Raw genomic sequence first — 18,053 nt, 5'->3', positions numbered from 1 at the left:
GCTGGATAAACATCTTTATACTCCCAGCCAAAAGCCTGCAGAGAGCTATGATTTGGCATCCCCAGGGCTGGGCTGAATTCTCCTCCATCTGAATGCCAAAACCCCTGAGGACCAAGGCAGCAGCCCCGGGAAATGCCCGGTCGGAAAGCTGGCGGCTCCGGGGGCTGCAGGTGCCCTCCCAGACACTTCCCCACATTACAATGAGCAGAGGAGGGAGTTTCCTGCTCCTGCTGGAGCCCAGCCAGTCACTTTCTCATCATCCATACTCTTAAGTGGAAGAGCAGATGGATCAGTTGCTTCCTAGATACGACGCAAACACGGATGCATTTGCAGACAGAGCTGCTCTTGTTTTGAAAGGAAGCGTGGGGCTGACCTGTGTGAGGAGCGGCCATCCCTGGGCTCTCCCTCTGCCAGGGCTGAGTATTCCCCTCACACCATCCCTCGGGCTGTGCCAACTGCCCCCTGTGCTCTCCAGCAGCTCCTCAGTCAGTTCTTGCTGGCCCAGCCACAAAACCTTAATTTCTCCCTTATTTGTTGTCTTGTAGCTCAGTGACTTCCCTATTTTTTCACGTTATGTGGATCACTTTTTTCTCCTTCAAATCCTGCTTCCCTTCCCTACATCTCCGTCCAGCTGTAAAGCACTGTCACAGTCTCTCTTCAAGCTGCACTCAACAGATGCTTCTGTAACTTCAGTTTTTGGAATGATTTAAAAGTGGAGGAAGGCGCCTGGGAGCTTCAAAATAGGTGTGGGGTTGAAGCTGGCATGGAAACAAAAGCAGACACAAGTCACATCCTATTTTTTTTCCCCTTGAACCAAAGCAGAATCAAAACATCCTATTGCTTTAGTCAAATTAAAACAAAATAGTCAAACAAAATACTGCTGTGAGTAAACAGAGCTGCTGACTTGTCACTGCAACCCTCGAATCATCAGCTGTGTGTGAGCTGCGGGGAAGCTGTGACACGGACACAGGGGCAGCAAACAGCCACAGGCAAACAGGGGGATTTAAACAGAAAGAGTGTAAACCACAACCCTGGGAGTGTCAATCACAACCCTGAGTGTGGGGTTATTATGTAAAACCTGACAGAGCGCTGCTCTGATGTGTAGATTTTGCCAGACCCCTGTAGGGGGGCTGCACTGCTGGCTCGGATCTCTGTGTGGCTGAGCTCATGGCAGTGCTGACCCATAGGGACCCCCGGCCTCCAAACCCCGCATCCGCGTGTGCTGGATGAGCACAGGTTTCGGAAAAGCTGGAATTGCCTTCTCTTCTGCACAGCTTCAAACCGGGCAGCGGGATACTCCGGGGGGCGGGGGCCAGGGCACGCACCGGCTCCTTCCCCGCTGGGTGTGAGCCACGGTGCCCCGAGCAGGGCCAGCCCCTCCGCTCGGTGCTGCTGCCCCGCGGTGCCCCGAGCAGGGCCAGCCCCTCCGCTCGGTGCTGCTGCCGGAGCCCGGCCCTTGGCCGGGGCTGGGGCTGGGGCTGGGGCCGCCCCCGGGCCGGGGCGGGGAGAGGCGGCCGGGGCGGCGGCGGGCGCGGAGCGAGCGGAGCGGAGCCGGGATGGCAGGAACGCTGCGGGCCGCCCTGGCACTGGGGCTGCTGGCGGCGGCTCAGCCCGCACCGGCCGCGGGACAGCGGCGGCAGGCAGAGGTAGGAGCGGCCCCGGCACCGGCACCGGCACCGGGAGGGGCGGGAGCGTGTCCTGGGTGTGTGCGTGTCCCCGCTGAGTCCATGCCGTAGGTGTGCCCGTGTCCCTGTGCTTGTGCCATAGGTGTGCCCGTGTCCCTGTGCCATAGGTGTGCCCACGCTCTAGATGTGACTGTCCCTGCGGTGCCCATGCCATAGGTGTGTCCGTGTCCCGCCAGGTGTGTGCATATCCCTGTGTGTCCATGCCATGGGTGTGTCTTTGCCGCGGGTGAGCATGACCCTGGTGTGGCCATGCCCCAGGTGTCACCGTGTCCCTGATGTACCCTTGTCCCTGATGTGCCCATGTCCCTGATGTACCTGTGTCCCAGGTGTCACTGTGTCCCTGATGTGCCCATGTCCCTGATGTGCCCATGTCCCTGATGTTCCCGTGTCCCTGATGTGCCCCTGCCATGGGTACAAACGTGACCCCAGGGTACATGCCCCCCACAGGTGAGTGCCCACGAGCTCCTGACACTGAGCACCCCCGTGTGCCCTGGGAACACGCAGTGAGGGCGGCACAGGCTGTGCCAGCTGGAGCTGGGGCTGTGCTGTAGGGATGTGTTGGAATGCCAGGGTGTGTGGCCACATGTGCAGTGTGGAGCCATGACAGAGAATCTCTGACTGGTTTGGGTTAGAATGGGCCTAAACTCATCCCATTTCACCCCCTGCCATGAGCAGAGACATTTCCACTGTCCCAGGTTGCTCCAAGCCCTGTCCAACCTGGCCTGGAACACTTCCAGGGATGGGACAGTCACAGCTGCTCTGGGCACCCTGTGCCAGGGCCTCCCCACCCTCACAGGGAATTCCCAATTCCTTCCCAATATCTAATCTAAGTCTGGCCTACTTCAGTTTAAAGCCATTCCTCTTTGTCCTGTCTCTCCTTGCCCTTGTCCAAAGTCCCTCTTGAGCTCTCTTGGAGCCCCTTTAGGCACTGGATGGGGCTCTGTGTGTCCCTGGAGCCTTCTCTTGTCCAGGATGGAACATCCCATCTCTCTCAGCCCGTGCCCAGGTGTCCCCACAGGTGATGTGCACCTGCAAACCCACCCTGCCACACAGCTCCAGCAACAGAAATGCACAAGGAAACCTGCCCATCTCCAGAATATCAGGAGAGAACAAAAGCCAGTCCTCCCCCTGCCTGCCTCTCCCCAGGGCTGTCCCCATCACCTCTGTTTGGATTTCTTTTGTTTGTCGTGCTGTCATTGTCACCCCATGCCACCATCCATTCCTGTTTGTTTTGGGAGGACAAGGGATGAGATTTGGCTGGTGAACAAAGGTTCATATTGGGCATTTTTTCATGTTTAAGCCTTCATTCAGTGTACATTTGCACAAATGCTTAATTTTCAACCCCAGCTAGCAAGTCCTGGGGAATTAATTGGGATTTTGAAGACATGCTCTGAGAGGAAAAGGGCACAGGAATGCTCAGAGTCTGGTTTTGATGTGCAGGCTTCTTCTGCTGGGAGATGCTGCTTCAAAGAGGTCATTAGGAGTTGTGCTTTTTCCACTGTGCACAAACCTCAGCCCAGCCCCTCAAGCCACCTGGAGAAAATAAATCTGCAAAGATTTTCATGCTCAGAAAACTAGTAATTTAAAATTCACTTTAAAAAGAAAACAAACTGGTTTAACAACCCAAACTGCTTTTCCACCCCTCACTGGTGACTTCTGAGTTCTTTTCCCTTGAAGCTTCAGAACAGATCCCAGAATTGTGGCAGATCCCTGAGGGGGTGCTGGGCAAGTGACTTTCCTGTCTCCTTGCCTCAGTTTCCCCATGGGGATGTGCTGTGCTGTCCAGGGACTTTGGGACAGCACACACAATGGAAATGCAGAGACTGGGGTGTGGAACTTGCCTAAATAAACTGAGCAGTTAATTTTCTTTCAGGAGGAAGCTGAAATTCTCACATAACATCAAATAGTTCTCGTGACTTGTGGCTTTCAGAGCACTTCCAGGCTTTGCTTCTAAAACTTTTTTAAAAGTTCTTTTTAAAGAGCCACAGTTAGCAACAATAGGTTGTGTAAACTTAGATGCATAAGAAAATGTCCAGTTGTGTGCTTTTCCTGGCTGGTGCCCATGTTTTCACTGCATCCATATCAATTGCAGTTAAAAAAACACATTAAAAAAAAAAAGGAAAATTAGAAAATTTAATTTTAAACATTTTTATGTGAAATCATCTTATCATCTACAGATAGGAGAGGGCCCAATGTAAAGAGTACATTGTTGGGCAGAGCTGGTGTCTGGCTGAGCTGTGCTCAGACTGCAGCTGGGGGGTGGCAATGCCCGAGACTCCCTGATCCCAGGGGAATTGTGTAAAACACTCAGGGAATGTGAGATCTCGGGCTGTGCTGGGAGTGAGGAGCACGGTGAGGAGCTGGTGCAGCCAAGGACAAAGGACAATGAAGTTCCTGCAGAGATTTGTGTGAGAAGCTCCAGGTCTGTTTTGGTGGAAATAAAAACTGGGGAGAAATTAGAGAAAAACAAAGAATGGGAAGAGAGAACTGGACTAACAGACTGAATAATTCTCATTTTGGATTTTTTTTCCAATTTTTTTCCCTCATCCTGCCCTTCTCCTTCCCATCTTGCAGTATCTGGTGCACACTGACTTCTCCCCCTTCCCAACCCAAGGTCTCACATTTTGGGGTCTGAGGTGTGTTTGTGCTGGGAAATGCTCCGGTGTTGGCATTTAGGGAGCGAGCTGGGATGCAGGATGCTGAGCACAGGATGGAACCAGGGTCCCGGGTACCACGCAGACACGGGGGGGCTCGGAGGCCACCTGGGCACAGAGCATCGCACGTTTTCCTTCTGAAATAAAGAGGAGAAATCCTCTTTACTGTAAAAAATCGCTGCTGCTCAGCCTCAGCACGGCGCTGGAAGGAGAGCAGGAGGAATTCCCCCTCGGAGGCATCGCTGTGCTCTGCACCACCCGCGGATGTGGCGAGGGCTCGGAGCTCCCCGGCAATGCCCCGGTGTGATTTACACCCCGTGAGTCACGGCAGCACAAACAGCCCGGCTTTCTTCCTGCTTCTCCCCCAGACAATCCCCGCTTGTTCGGGCAAATATCGCCCGCCGGGCAAGGAGCCGCGGGGACGGCAGCGGGGACGGCGCCTTCCCCGGCTCCCACCGCGGAGGGCAGGACTCGATTCCTCCTCTCCTTAGACACGAAATCACAACCAGGCTGCGTGACCGGACTGGTTTGTCAGCAGCTCTGGTATTCCCAGGGGAAGGTTTGGCCAAGCTCGGTGTTCTTCCCTGTTTTCCCCATGTGCTTTGGGTGGCGTTCAGGGGTTTTGGTGCTGGGGGTGCCAGGCAAAGCTGCCAGCTGCTTCCCTATGAGTTATCACAGAATCATGGATTGGTTTGGGTTGGAAGAGACCTAAAAGCTGATCTCGTTCCATTCCCTGCCGTGGGCAGGGACACCTTCCGCTAGAGCAAGTCTCTCCAAGCCACATCCAAAAACTGAAAGCAGGAGGGGGGTTGGTTAGACCTGCCTTACTGCTTCTCAGCTTTAGAAGATGGAGTGTGAAAATAAAAGGCGTTTAGAAGACCCTCAACTCCACATCTTTAGCGGTAAGTGGATTATTTGCTGCTAAAGTGGATTTTTAGGTGTGGTAGGTGGGACAGGAGATTCCTTCAGGACCGGGTTAGGTGCGGCAGGGGAACATCCCAGCACCCAGACGGTGCTTGGGGCTTTAGTCCATCAGCAGGGCAGAGAATCTGCTGAGGTTTCCCTGCCTGCCCAGCAGGAGCAGCAGGCTCTGTGCTCGCTAATGCCCCTTCTCGTGTGTCTATAGATGTAATATTTATAGAGATACTTACACACACACTTAAACAAAAGCGGCGCGGGGGCTCTGCCTGAGGCTTTGCAGGGATGAGCGGAAGCGAATGAGCATTTTTAATTGATGTGACATCTTCTGGAGGCCGCTCGCAGGCAGCAGGGGCCCGATGGACAGGAGGAGCCGCTGCTCCTTCTGTGACCGCCCCAAAACTCGCCCCAGGCCAGCTCTCCTGGTCTGTGTGCTGGGGGAACTGAGGATGAAAAGCAGGAGCCGCTGTGCCCATTTTGGTGGTGAGATGATGTGGGATGAGCCTGGGGATGCTGGAACCAGGATTTAGGATCCACCTGGGCTGTCTCGTGATTTAAAACAAAAGACTTTAAAGTGCAGCTTGTGGTGGCATCACCTGCAATCGCGGCACAAAACCCTTCGGCAGGGTGGATGGAGGGGACAGATGGGATTTGTACCCGGCAGAGCAGAGGGACCACGGTCAGCAGGAGCTCAGTGTGAGGCTTCTCCGGTGCTTGGCTGGTGGAAAGGAGCCAGAGCCGGCGTGTCTGGAGGGGAGAGCAGGCAGGAGCGGAGCCTGCTGTCTCGGCACTCTCGTTATCCCCATTTCCAGGCAGGGAGGGCTAATTGTATTTGCCGCTGGCTTTCTTCCACCCGGGATGCCTGTGGTCGAGGCCAAGGTGTTTCCTTGGCTTTAGCCAAGGCAGAGATGATTTCCAGGGTTGAAACAGGCTCCTCATCAGAGCCCTGAGATGGGAAGGGCCCCTCTGTGTCCCCCAGCTCCTCCCGCTGTCCCTGCTGCACCCCGGAGGATTCTCTGCCCCAGCAAAGGCTCCCGGGCAGCCCAGCCAGGTCTGTCCTCCTCTCCCTCCCTCGCGCACAGGGGGAGCTGGGCATACTTCATATTAATGTTTCTCTTTGTTTCCTGCTGTTTTTCTCTCCCCATTGTATGGAAAAGAGCATTTCCCTGTCTGGGGCAGGAGGGAGGGGGTTTTCCCAGCACCAGTCTTTGCATTGCAGCCTCTGGAGAGGTTTCATGGGCTGGTGCCAGATTCCAGCCAGCCCTGCCAGAGCCTGGGGGGTTGTGCAGTGCTGGGGGAGCCGTGAGCACTGGTTTGGGCACAGAACACTGTGTCATGGGGCTCTTGGGTTGCTCTGGACCCCAAAAAATCCCTGGATTTGTATGCTCTGTGCTTGGACAAATACCTGATGGAGTGGGGGATCAGCACATCCCTCTCCTGCAGCTCTGTGATTCCAGGACCACCATCACCTTTAGCTGACAGCAGATAAGTCTAGAAAATGTAATAGAATTTCTCCTGATGGTTTTGCAGCCAGAGAATTGGTGCCTGTGTGTGAGAACCTCAGTGTGGGACAGGTCAGAAATCACAGAGAAAATGCTGCTTTGCTTGGACTTGCAAAGCTCAAGGAGCTCTGGGTAGGAATAATAAAGCCAGTGGCCTCTGTGCCTTCTGGTGCTGCTCAAAAGCAGCTGCTGGGACAGGGTTTGCTTTTTTCATTGTGCACCTGACATGTCCAGATGGGGTTTCAAGCCTTCATGAGATCATGGTGAGGAAAACTCATTTTCACGCTTTAAGGATGAGGTTCCAAGAGGGAAGAGCTTCAGGTTGAGCTGAGTGAATGCAAAATTGTGTTAGAGAAGGTTCAGACCGTGATGTGAGAGCCAGGACTTCCCATCTGAGTGTTCTCAGCTCACATTTATCTGCGGTGATGTCACCGCTGGGATCTTCACCCTGCACCCTTATATGTAACTGTGATTTTGTGCATCTGGAGGAGAACTTTGTAAAAATACAAGAAGAAAAGGGTCAGATTCCTTCTCCTCTCCAGACATTCTTGGAGGGCTCCAAGCCACTCCATCCCCACATCCTCCATCCCTGCATGCTCACCCCGAGTTGCTGCTGGATTTTGCCTCCTGGTACCCCTGTAAAACTGGGATTATCCTGGTGTGGCTGGGGAATGGCAAGTCCAGGCTGGATGGTCCATCCCTGGGCAGAGGTGTTGTGGCTTCTCCTGACAAACAAGGCAATTCTCTCCCTGCCTGTGTGGCACTTGTCTGATTTTTCCTGGCTCACTGGACCAGTGGGAGGTGTCTGGGTGCCTCTGGCCATGCTCAGGCTGTTGCTGCTGCAGCCTGGTGCTGCTGGGATGAGCTGCTGCTGCCTCCAGCTGAGACAGGCATCTTTGGTGGGAAAAACAGGCAAATTCTTTGTGTGGGGCTGAGCAAAGAGCGTGTCCAGGCAGGAATCTGTGCGGGTCCTCTGCCAGAGGGGGATGCTCCAGTAGAAGGGGTGTAAAGGAGGAGATGAAACTGGAGGAGATGAAACTGGAGGAGATGAAACTGGAGGAGATGAGGTCTGCAGAGCACACCTGGATGTGCCTGCCCAGCCCACACGGGGCTGAGTGTTTGGGGATGACATGAGGATGACTCTATATGGCAAACAGAAGGTTTGGGCAGGAGGAGGAGAGGGAGAGGCCCTGGCACGCCTCGGGGCTGCCACATCCACAAACCATTCCTGCTCCCTGCAGGGTGGCAAGGCCCTGCATTGCTGCCTCCTCTGCAGGGACGTGAAGGAGAACTGGGTCACCCACAGTCAGGAGCAGCACTGAGAGGAGGTCAACACTCCAAACCCCTCCTTTTCCCGTCCCCAGGATGAGGGAACCAGCTTTAAAAACACCCATTTTCCCAGAGGGCACCAGCCCTGCTATCTGGGTCAGCCCGTGGCACTCAGCACACCTCTCCTTTGGGATGCAGGGAAAGGAAGCCGCCACTTTCACTTTTTATTCTGATTATTATTCATTGCTGTAACTGGGCTGTGCTGCATTAACAGGATGCTGGGCAGCTTGTTTGTCTCCCTCAGACATCCCTGGCGGGGCAGGCGGGCGTGGAGCATTCCTGTGACCCCAGCTATTAACTCCTCCAAAAGCCGGGCAGCAGCCTGAGCCGTTTATTTTCTTTAACATACAATTTGAGTGCTGGAGCAAGTTCAGAGAGGCAATCTCCGTCCGTGTCAACGGGCGATAAGAAGAAGAATGGGTTTGGCAAAGCAAAGTGCGCCCGGAGCGTCCCCACTTTGCATGAGCACATCCTGTGTGGGAATGAGAATGGGAATGGGGATGGGAACGGGAATTGGGGTGGGAATGGGAATGGGAATGGGAATGGGAATGGGAATGGGAATGGGAATGGGAATGGGAATGGGAATGGGGTGAGTGAGGCTGACCCCATCTCACCCCGCCCTACCCGCAGCACTCCGGCCTTTGTTTCATGGGGCGATTAGAGCTGTGGGTTTGGTCGCCTCTGGCTGCGGATGACATGGCAGCAGAGGTTTTCCATCTCTCTCCTTTCCTCCCACGCCTCCACGGTGTCGTGGCCAAAAGCCCCAAGAGCCATCCAAAACGATGGGGAGGAGACACACGGAAACCTGCAGGGGCGCAGGAGGTGCAGAGCTCTCAGGAGCAAAACCAGCGGGCATTTTGGGCTGGCAGCACTGTTTGTTTTTCATCTCGTCTCCTTTCCCCCCACTTCCCAAGCCAACGTGCTCTGAGCTGCATATTCCTTTTTAAATTTTTTTTAATTTTATTTTTTTTCAGCTCTTCCTGGAGAAGTACGGGTACTTGAGCGAGCCAGGCACACACAGCCCGGCCGAGTTCACCGAGGCGCTGAGGTAGGAGCCTTTAATTCAACTCTGCACTCCAAACTCAGCAGCTCCAGCTGCAGGGATGCTGCCAGCACTCCGAGGGGCTTTTTTGCAGCAGAGGGGTCTTTCTGCAGCTGGAGGCTCTCTGTCTCACGGTCTGATGCTAAAGCACAGCCAGTCCTTTTTGGAAAGGCGGGTCCGTGCCCGGCTCTCCAGCTGGGTGCCGGCTGCTGGCACCCGCCTCTCGCTGCTTTATTTGCCTTTTATGGCCCGGTGCTCGCCTCGCAATAAAATCTGCGGGGAGGCCGAGCTTGGGGATGGCTGGGAGATGTCAGGGAGGGCGAGCTGCCAGCTCCTGCCTGGACTTCTCCTAAGGATATCACCTTGGCTCTGGGAGCATCCTGGGCCTGACCTTACACAAAGCTAAATGTAAAATTAAACCCGAAGTCAAATAGCTGGGGTTAAAACCGGAAAAAGCATTTTTGCTTTTGCCCTGCTAGGAGGTGACTTACAGGTCAGCTGTGGTTGCAGAGCCAAGTCCTTGTTTTACCAACTGGATGAAGTTCTGACATTGGGGTGTGAAGGTTGTGGGGTGGAAATCCTGGCTCAGACAAAACCTCGGGGGGTCTGGATGTGGGTGCTGACATCTCCCTTCCTTCGGCAGGGATTTCCAGCGGGTGACCCACCTCCCGCCCAGCGGGGTGCTGGATGCCCGCACCCTCCATCAGATGGCTCTGCCGAGGTGTGGCACGGATGATGGGGCATGGCCCGCCCGGCGCCGCCGGCGCACGGCACAGCACGGTCAGTGCTCCCCAGCTCCCGCTGCGCTTTGGGCTCCGGGCTGCTCGGCTCTCCCCTCCTGGACCCGTGGGGAAGCTGCTGTGGGTGGGAGGTGCAGCCCCACTGGCACAGCATCCAGCTCAGGACGCACTTGGAGGTTATTTTTAAAGCTGTTTTATTTTTAGTTGGTCTCTGTGGCTTGATGTCAGCGGTGATTAGAGATGTGACTCCCACTCGTGGGGGAATTTATCTCTCTGGGGTGGTTTTGCTCCTGCTGTGGGAGGCAGGACGGTCCCAGAGGGCACTCCGGTCACTCAGCTGTGCTGGCATGACCTGCAGGGCTGGCATGCAGTGAAATCATCTCCAGGTTTGCTGACCTTTGGGACTTGTAATGCTTATTAGGGACACAGCAGTAACCAAAAACCTGCCAGCACTTGGCTGCCTGACCCGAGAGTCTTTTCACCCATGTTAAGGGGTTTAGCTCTGCTCCAAGCATCCTTCTGTGCTCCTGTGTGTCCAGGACTGGGCCTCTTGTCCCTTGGGAGCTCTCTCTGGGCTTGCAGATGAGTAACTGGATTCCTAGAGAGCAAGATTCCAGGGCCAGCTGTGCTTAGGACATGGGAAAAAGGAAGGGGAGATTAAGAAAAGGCTCTGTGCCGTGTCAGGCTGCCTGTGCATCTGTCAGGGCTGGCGATGGACAGCCCCAGGAGAGCCCTGTCATCCTCCTCCAGCCTCTGCATTCCCTTCCAAAGCCCCAGCATGCAGCGTGAACCTTGCAGCAACCATCCTGTGCCCAGGACATGTGGGCAGTGGGCAGAGCAGGAAGGACATGCAGCAGGAGATGGGCAAACAGAAGCAGCCAGTGCCCTGTGGGTAGGTGGCAAGAGATGCCCAACGGCTCAAGGAAAGGGCAGGAAAGGGCTCAGTGTGGCACTGGTCATTGCTCTGGTGATCTGATGGCACAGGCAGCGGGGATGGGAGCAGCACCACATCAGAACCCACGGGCTGGGTGGGGACAGGGCTGCTGGCACCAGCCAGGAAGGCTGGAGGCTTTGTGCTGTTTATCCTGCATGGAGCAGGAAACCCAGGCAGCTGAGGCAGCAAAGTGCTTTGTTATCCACCCTTCTCCCAGCGGGATCAGCCTCTGTGTCCTCATCCCTCTGGCTTGGGGCACACTCAGAGCCCAGCACGGGACAAAGGCCAAGCCCTCCTCTTCCTCAGAGCAGCCTTGCTCACCCTCCTCGGGTGGTAGATGCTCTGCTCCTGTGGAGGGAAGGGTGGGATGCCAGGCTTTGTTTTAGGGACAGCCTTCAGTTTTTGCTGTGCAGAGTGGAAGCTCATCTGTGTCTTCAGGAGCTGGAGGCCATCATAGCACTGACAAGCAGTGGGAACTGATTTTGTCCCCAGGAGTGTGACCAGTCAGCCCAGAGCCTCCCCAGCCATGGGCTGCTCAGAAATGGGGGAGAAGGAGGCAGAGCTGGGGTGGGATGTCTGCCAGGTTTGCTGGGAGGCTCAGTTCAGAGCCAGGGCAGTGAGCCCCAGCGTGCTGCCGGCTCTGTTCCCCCCGTTTTCCTGCACATCTGGAGCAGAGGCAGATGCTGGAGCTCTGTCACCACTCCCACGCCTCAGCACCAGCTCTGGCACCCACATCCCCCTGGGGCCCCATGGCTTTTTTCCTGCTCCCAGATGCCTCCAGATAAATGTAATCCCAAGGCTCTGGGGTCCCACAGCTGCTGAGGGGTGCTGGGGGAGGAGGAGGAGGAGGAGGCTGTGATGGTGCTCAGTGACTCTTTCAACTCCCATCTTTGCTCTCCTGTGTGGAAGGGAGGTTGGGAGCTTAGGGGGAGTCACAAGGCTTGTCCGCTTTACCCTGTCCCCTTCTGTCCTGGTGGTATCAGGGCTCTGTCTCCCCTGAAAGCTTTTAAGGAAGCCTTGGGCACTGAACTGTGCCCCCAAGGTGCTGCTGAGAGCCCTTCTCACTCCTTTGCTTTGGTTCCACCTTTTCAGAGGTGGCTTTGATTCCTCTCCCTGAAATCCACCCCTTGGGCTGCATCTTCTGCACTTGGAGCTGGTTTGAGCCAGCAGACCTTCCAGCAGGGACCCATGCTGGATTTGGCTCTGGAGAGGATGGTGAGCCAAAGGCTGAGTTTAAACCTGGTGCCACAACTTCTCATCTCCTCAGAGAGGTTCCAGCCTTGGGTGGGCTCTAGCGGTGGCACCTTCAGAAGGATTTCATCGTGGTGCTGCACCTCCCTCAACTTCCAGCTTTGGCTTGCTAAAACCACGACACTTCCATCAAGTTTTCTTCCATCCAGGCAGCCCCTGGGTGGAAGGCCAAGCCCCAGTGGGCGCTGCTGAGCTTGTCCTGTTGCAGGTGGGCGCTGGTACAAGCGGCACCTGACGTACCGGGTGGTGAACTGGCCGTCCTACCTGCCCCAGCACGAGGTGCGCCTGGCCGTGAGAGCCGCCTTCGAGCTCTGGAGCAACGTGTCCTCCCTGCTCTTCTGGGAGGTGCAGCAGGGCCCTGCTGACATCCGCCTCACCTTCTTCCACGGGGACCACAACGATGGACTCAACAACGCCTTCGATGGGCCAGGTGCTGGTCGCTCTCCCCTCGTAAGCTTCTCTTTTACAACGTGGGCTCTTCCCTATCAGGGAGGAGAGCTGGGCTTGGGGTGGTGGGATGGTTTGAAAGCAAAACCAGGGGGAGACTCCGAGTCAGAAATACGATTTAATAGGGAAAAAAAAGAGAAAAATAAAATACATGCAATAGTACAAAAGAAAAACCACTGACAGAGTCAGAGTACAGCCTGACACCCTGCTAGATAGGGTGGTGGCAGCAGTCCAGATAAAGTGATCTTGTTTTAGTGGTGATCCTGTAGAAAGATCTGGTAGCCCTTGTCCCCTGGAAACCCGTGGGTAAGGGCAGCTTTGGTGTTCCAAATCTCAGTTTTTATAGGATAGGAAAGGCTTTGCCTCCTCCCCCTGGGTGGAGCATCTCCCAATGGGATGATGGAATTTTATCAGTCATGCAGTGGGACTCAGTGACCATTAACAGGAGATATCTCCTGGGGAAAAGATAAAGAACATTGCCTCACCTGGTTTTTAACAGCTGGCCCATTAGCAGAGGATATCTCCCACAGAGATAAGAATCACTGCCCCACCTGGTTTCAGAAGATGGTGATAGAATAAATACTTTTGGGCACATCTTTACATTGTAACCTAGGGCAGATGGGCTGGGGGTGAGGGAGGCTCTGCAGTCTCTCTAGCCCAGTTTGCACCAGTTTACTGCCTGATTTGGGATCCCCCCTCCCAACTCTGCAGCTGAGGTCTGCCAGCAAGGCAGCTGAGATGTTCCTTAAAGGCCCTCAAGGAGCCCTCCCCATTTCACAACACCCTCCAAACATGGGCTCCTCCAAAATGACCAAAACCTGGTGCACATTTAGACAAACCAGAGCTGCATGTGCCCGCTGCTCCGTGGTCCCTGATGGCTCTCGTGTCCCCAGGAGGTGCCCTGGCTCACGCCTTCTTCCCCCGGCGAGGAGAAGCGCACTTTGACAGCGCCGAGCGCTGGTCCCTGCACAGCGGCAAGGGGCGCAACCTGTTCATCGTGGTGGCCCACGAGGTGGGGCACACGCTGGGGCTGCAGCACTCGCCCGTCAAGAGCGCCCTCATGTCCCCCTACTACAAGAAGCTCAGCAAGGATTTTGTCCTCAGCTGGGATGACATCTTGGCTGTTCAGAACTTGTATGGTGAGCCTGGGTTCCCTGAGCATCCCTCGGTTCCTCCAGGGCTGTTCTCTGGGATGGAGTGAGCAGGAGGGGTGGGAGCAGGTCCCTGAAAGGGGAGAGGACTACAGCCACATGGGCCCATCTCTGTGTGTGACTGGGGAGGTGGGACAGGTACCAGGGCCTCCAGGGCAGGGAAGGTTGGGTTTGCTGCCCACTTGTCTCCTGTGCATGTTTTTTGGGGTACCAAGGGATAGGAATCAGACAGTGGGACAAGGAGTCTTTGGAGTCTTGGGAGTCCCAGCCCTGTGCTCTGGAAAAAGTTGTTTCTGTGTCCCTTCTCCAGACTCATCACCCTTTGTTCCATCCCAGGAAAACCCTCCAAGGGCTCGGCCATCCAGCTCCCAGGAAAGGTCTTCACTCACTTCCAGGACTGGAACACGGATCTTTACAGCAGGGACCGACAGCACAGGAGCCTCAGCACCTACTATTGCCACTCCTTCTTTGATGCCATAACTGCCGGTGGGTGTTGGCCAGCGTGACCCTCTCCCAAAATGTGCCCCCCTTCCCCTTGTCCCAGTGCTGCTGCAGCTCCCAGTGGTGGGAAGGTGGGTTTGACTGGTCCACAGCTCCTGGCACTGGTGGCATCACTGATGCACAGTGAAGCAGCACCTTGAGGGAACAGTGATGTGCAGGAGGAGGGAAAACATCCTGGCAAGGATTAATCACTGCAGGAGCTCAGCTGTGCAAGATAAGCCTTGAACTGTGGTCAGCATTTATCCTCTCATGGCTGAAGGGGAGGTAATGAGTTATGGAAGCTGTGGGGGTGGCTGGAAAGGCAGGAGGAAGCATCCACACCCTGAGGATCCCCAAAGCACCACAGGGCTACGTGGGGAGGAGAGCTGGGCAGCATGGTGGGTGGTTCAGTAAAATTTCTCACCTGGGGTACCCTCCCTCTGCCTCACAGATGGGGACCACAACCTCTACATCTTCAAGGGCAGCCACTACTGGGTGGTGTCAGCGAGTGGCAATGCCAGTGACCCACAGCCACTGCAGCCGCGCTGGCCCGGCCTCCCCGCCGGCATCGACGCCTGCGCCTGGTCCCAGCTCAGTGGAAAGTTCTACTTCTTCAAAGGTGGGTGAGGGGGCAGGGGACTCCCCTCAGGGCTGCCTCTGCTCCTGCCTGGGCTGTGGTTGGAGCCACACAACTCCTGTTTGTGTCCCCTCCTGCTGGTCCCCTCCCAGTGCAGAGCTGGGCCATTGCTGTGTAATGAGTGTGAAAAAAATCCCTGGGCTGAGTGCCCTGTGATGAGTGAACCACCCAGCCCTGGTGGCCACATCACCTCCTTGTGCCTCAGTTTCCCCATCAGGAGAGCAGCACTCACTGGGGTGTCAAATCAAATCCAGGTGCAGTGGGGAGGAAAGGTTCCTCAAAACACGAGGTGCAGGGGAGTGGTGGGGGTTTCATGGTGCACATGGATCCCTGTGCTGGGCCTGGGGGCTGATCTGCCCTGGGAGCTGGGATACCATCCAGGAACTGCCCAAAGAGCTGGGATACCATCCATGAACTGCCCGAAGAGCTGGGATACCATCCATGAACTGCCCAAAGAGCTGGGATAAACTGCCCAAAGAGCTGGGATGCCATCCATGAACTGCCCAAAGAGCTGGGATAAACTGCCCAAAGAGCTGGGATGCCATCCATGAACTGCCCAAAGAGCTGGGATAAACTGCCCAAAGAGCTGGGATGCCATCCATGAACTGCCCAAAGAGCTGGGATAAACTGCCCAAAGAGCTGGGATGCCATCCATGAACTGCCCCAGGGGCTGGGATAAATTGCCCAAAGAGCTGAGATACCATCCATGAGCTGCCCTAGGAGCTGAGATACCATCCATAAACTGCCCCAGGGTCTGGGATAAATTGCCCAAAGAGCTGGGATACCATCCATGAGCTACCCCAGGAGCTGGGATCCAATCCATGAGCTGCCCAGCAGCCAGATGGGGACAGGAAGGTCAAACCAGGCAGCCTGGCTGCCAGGGTCAGCCCCAGCTTTAATGGGAAGCAGTCACTGGCTGCTCAGAAAAGGGGCTTTGTGCTGCAGCTGGGTGAGAGCCAAAGCCCCTCTGCCTCCCCAGCCCTCACCACTCCCTCCACCCTCCCCAGGGCTGCGTCAGGCTGTGCCTTGTGAGCAGAAAGGGGCTTTTGTCTGCCCTGCTGTGGGGACAGGGCGCTGTGGGGACGGCCAAGCCATCGGTCCCCATCGCAATTTCTGCTGCAGTGCTGGCTTGGATGGCCCAGCCTGTTGGATCTGTTTCTGTCTGTGCCATTCACTGTTCAGGATCAGGAGGATGTTTGCCAGAAGCAGCATGGTGGTGGCCTTGCTCTGTCCCTGGTGGTCCCTTTCCATGCCTTCGAGCCCCTGAGTGGCTGTGCCTCAGTTTCCCCCCAGGCTGCTCCACAAGCAGTGGTTCTGGTGGGGTCACCAGGGGATGGATGTCACTGTCCCATCTCCCGGAGCTTGTCCTTTCACGGACCCTCTGGGCTGTGTTTAACCCTCCCATCCCCGCAGGCGGCCGATGCTGGCGCTACACGGGCTTCAGGCTGGATGCAGGATTCCCCCGAAAATGCAGCGCCCTGGGGCTGCCTCGGCACCCGGACACCGCGCTCTACTTCCAGCAGCTCCGGCGGCTCGTCCTCTTCAAAGGCCCCAAATATTTCGTGTTGGGCGAGGAGCCGCTGGGCGTGGAGCCCTACTACCCCCGCAGCCTGCGGGACTGGGCAGGGCTGCCCCCGGGCACGGCCGGGGCTCTCACCCACCGCGACGCCTCCGTCTACTTCTTTCGGGATGAGCACTACTGGAGATTTGACCAGGACAAGCTGCGAGTGGTGGCCACCGGCAAATGGGCCACGCAGCTGGCCTGGATGGGCTGCTGGGACGCCAACAGCGAGCAGGTTCTTCTGTGAGCACAGCCTGGGCTCTGGAGCTCCCCTCGCTCTCTGCTGCCTGGATCCTGTTTTGTGTTCTGTCTGAGGATGGTCAGGCAGGGATGGGCTGCCCGTGGGTGCTGGAGCTGTGGGGTGGTGGAGCAGTGACGCAGCAGAGCTCGGGTGCAGCTGGGACAGGAGTGCCACAGCCAGGTGGTCTGGAGGCTTTGGGACACGGTATTTTTAAAAAGACCACAAAAAAAAAAAAAAAAGTATCAGCCATGGAGACTGCAAACACACCCATTTCTGTTCACTTTCAGGATATTTTTACACGTTTTTCAAACCAGGACTGAAGTTTGGTGATACTTTTAAATATCTTTGTTGATACTTGTTGGTATCTGTCATTTCCCCACAATCAGAAATGTCTCGCTGCTGCTTGCTTTGCGGTTTGGATAATTTTAAAAACAGCCTGAGAACATCTCCTGCTTCAAACTACAAGAAAAGAGACATTTGGACAAAAATTTGGCTCCTGGTGGAGCTTTGCCGCTGCTGTTTGCTCAGACCCCGGGGTATGGAGGGTTGGGGATGCTGTGCTGGGCTGTGCTCACATCCCAGAGCTCTGCTGAGCACCAGCTGCAGACCCCACCACAGTGGGAACTTGGGGCTGAAGGCAAGAGGAGGCTCAGCTGGGCTGGTGGCCACGTCACTGTGCTGCTCACAGGCAGCAGGAGCACTTTCAGATGGGTTTGGGGTGCCTGTGGTGTCTGACAAGGGCTGTGCTCACCTGGCAGCCCCACTGTGTGCAGAGGAAGTGCCTGTGCTCTGCAAGGGACAGGATCAGCGAGTTCCTGAGTCCCTGGGCCCCACCTGGATGAACAGGAGGGGCAAATAACTGGGGGAGGAGGGGAAGAGGAGAGGGTGAGCAGGACAGAGGGACGTGTCTGTGCATGCAGGCCACAGGGACAGCGTGGCTGCATATTCCTCATTCCTTTCCCAAGGCAGACTCCCCACCTGGAAACGCTCCTGGGCATGGTCACTGGTGGTGTCTGCAAAGGACCATCGTGTGCCAGGAGCTCAGCTTCCCAGAGCTGCAGTTCTGAGGAATTCCAAGCAAGACAGGGCTCAGATTTATTAAATGATTTATTGAAATTATTCATCCAGGACTCAGACCCCAGCCCTGCTTTGGTCCCCCTGTGCCATGTCAGGGATGCCACATCGGGGTGCCCTCCTGATGCCAGCAGCTTCAAGAACTCCTCTTTTACTCATCCTTGCCCTTTCTAGACCTTCCCTGCAGAGCAGGGCTTGCCCTGAGCAGGGTGCCAGGACTGGTACATCCCGAGGGCTTTTGGTGCTGCCAGGTGCCAGCTGAGCTGGGTTTGGCAGGATGGGGAGCCAGCACTCCTCCCATCCCCAAAACACTTGTGAGTGATCCCTTCATGAGCAGACACAGACACAGGGTCTTCATCTGCCTAAAACCTCAGGGGACTTTTCATGTTGCCAAAGAAACGGCCCTG

General features: G+C 55.9%; 1 protein-coding gene across 2 annotated transcripts; it reads left to right on the top strand.

The window, feature by feature from the left end:
- Window positions 1–1,556: 1,556 nt before the first annotated feature.
- MMP28 (matrix metallopeptidase 28) lies at window positions 1,557–16,578 on the top strand. Of its 2 annotated transcripts, none has more exons than XM_033078324.2 (8): window positions 1,557–1,646; window positions 9,063–9,136; window positions 9,774–9,910; window positions 12,264–12,485; window positions 13,396–13,641; window positions 13,990–14,139; window positions 14,585–14,752; window positions 16,184–16,578. In XM_033078324.2, exons 1-8 carry the CDS (start codon window positions 1,557–1,559, stop codon window positions 16,576–16,578), a joined length of 1,482 nt encoding a protein of 493 aa, XP_032934215.1. The 2 variants fall into 2 exon arrangements, with proteins under 2 accessions (XP_032934215.1, XP_032934216.1); XM_033078325.2 differs by lacking the exon at window positions 1,557–1,646 and adding an exon at window positions 4,522–5,241.
- Window positions 16,579–18,053: the final 1,475 nt, after the last annotated feature.

Source organism: Catharus ustulatus, chromosome 22 (assembly GCF_009819885.2).
Source record: "Catharus ustulatus isolate bCatUst1 chromosome 22, bCatUst1.pri.v2, whole genome shotgun sequence".
NCBI classification, from domain to species: Eukaryota; Metazoa; Chordata; class Aves; order Passeriformes; family Turdidae; genus Catharus; species Catharus ustulatus.
The sequence above is the reverse complement of the archived record's forward strand: the minus strand, read 5'-3'. Positions and strand labels throughout refer to the sequence as shown.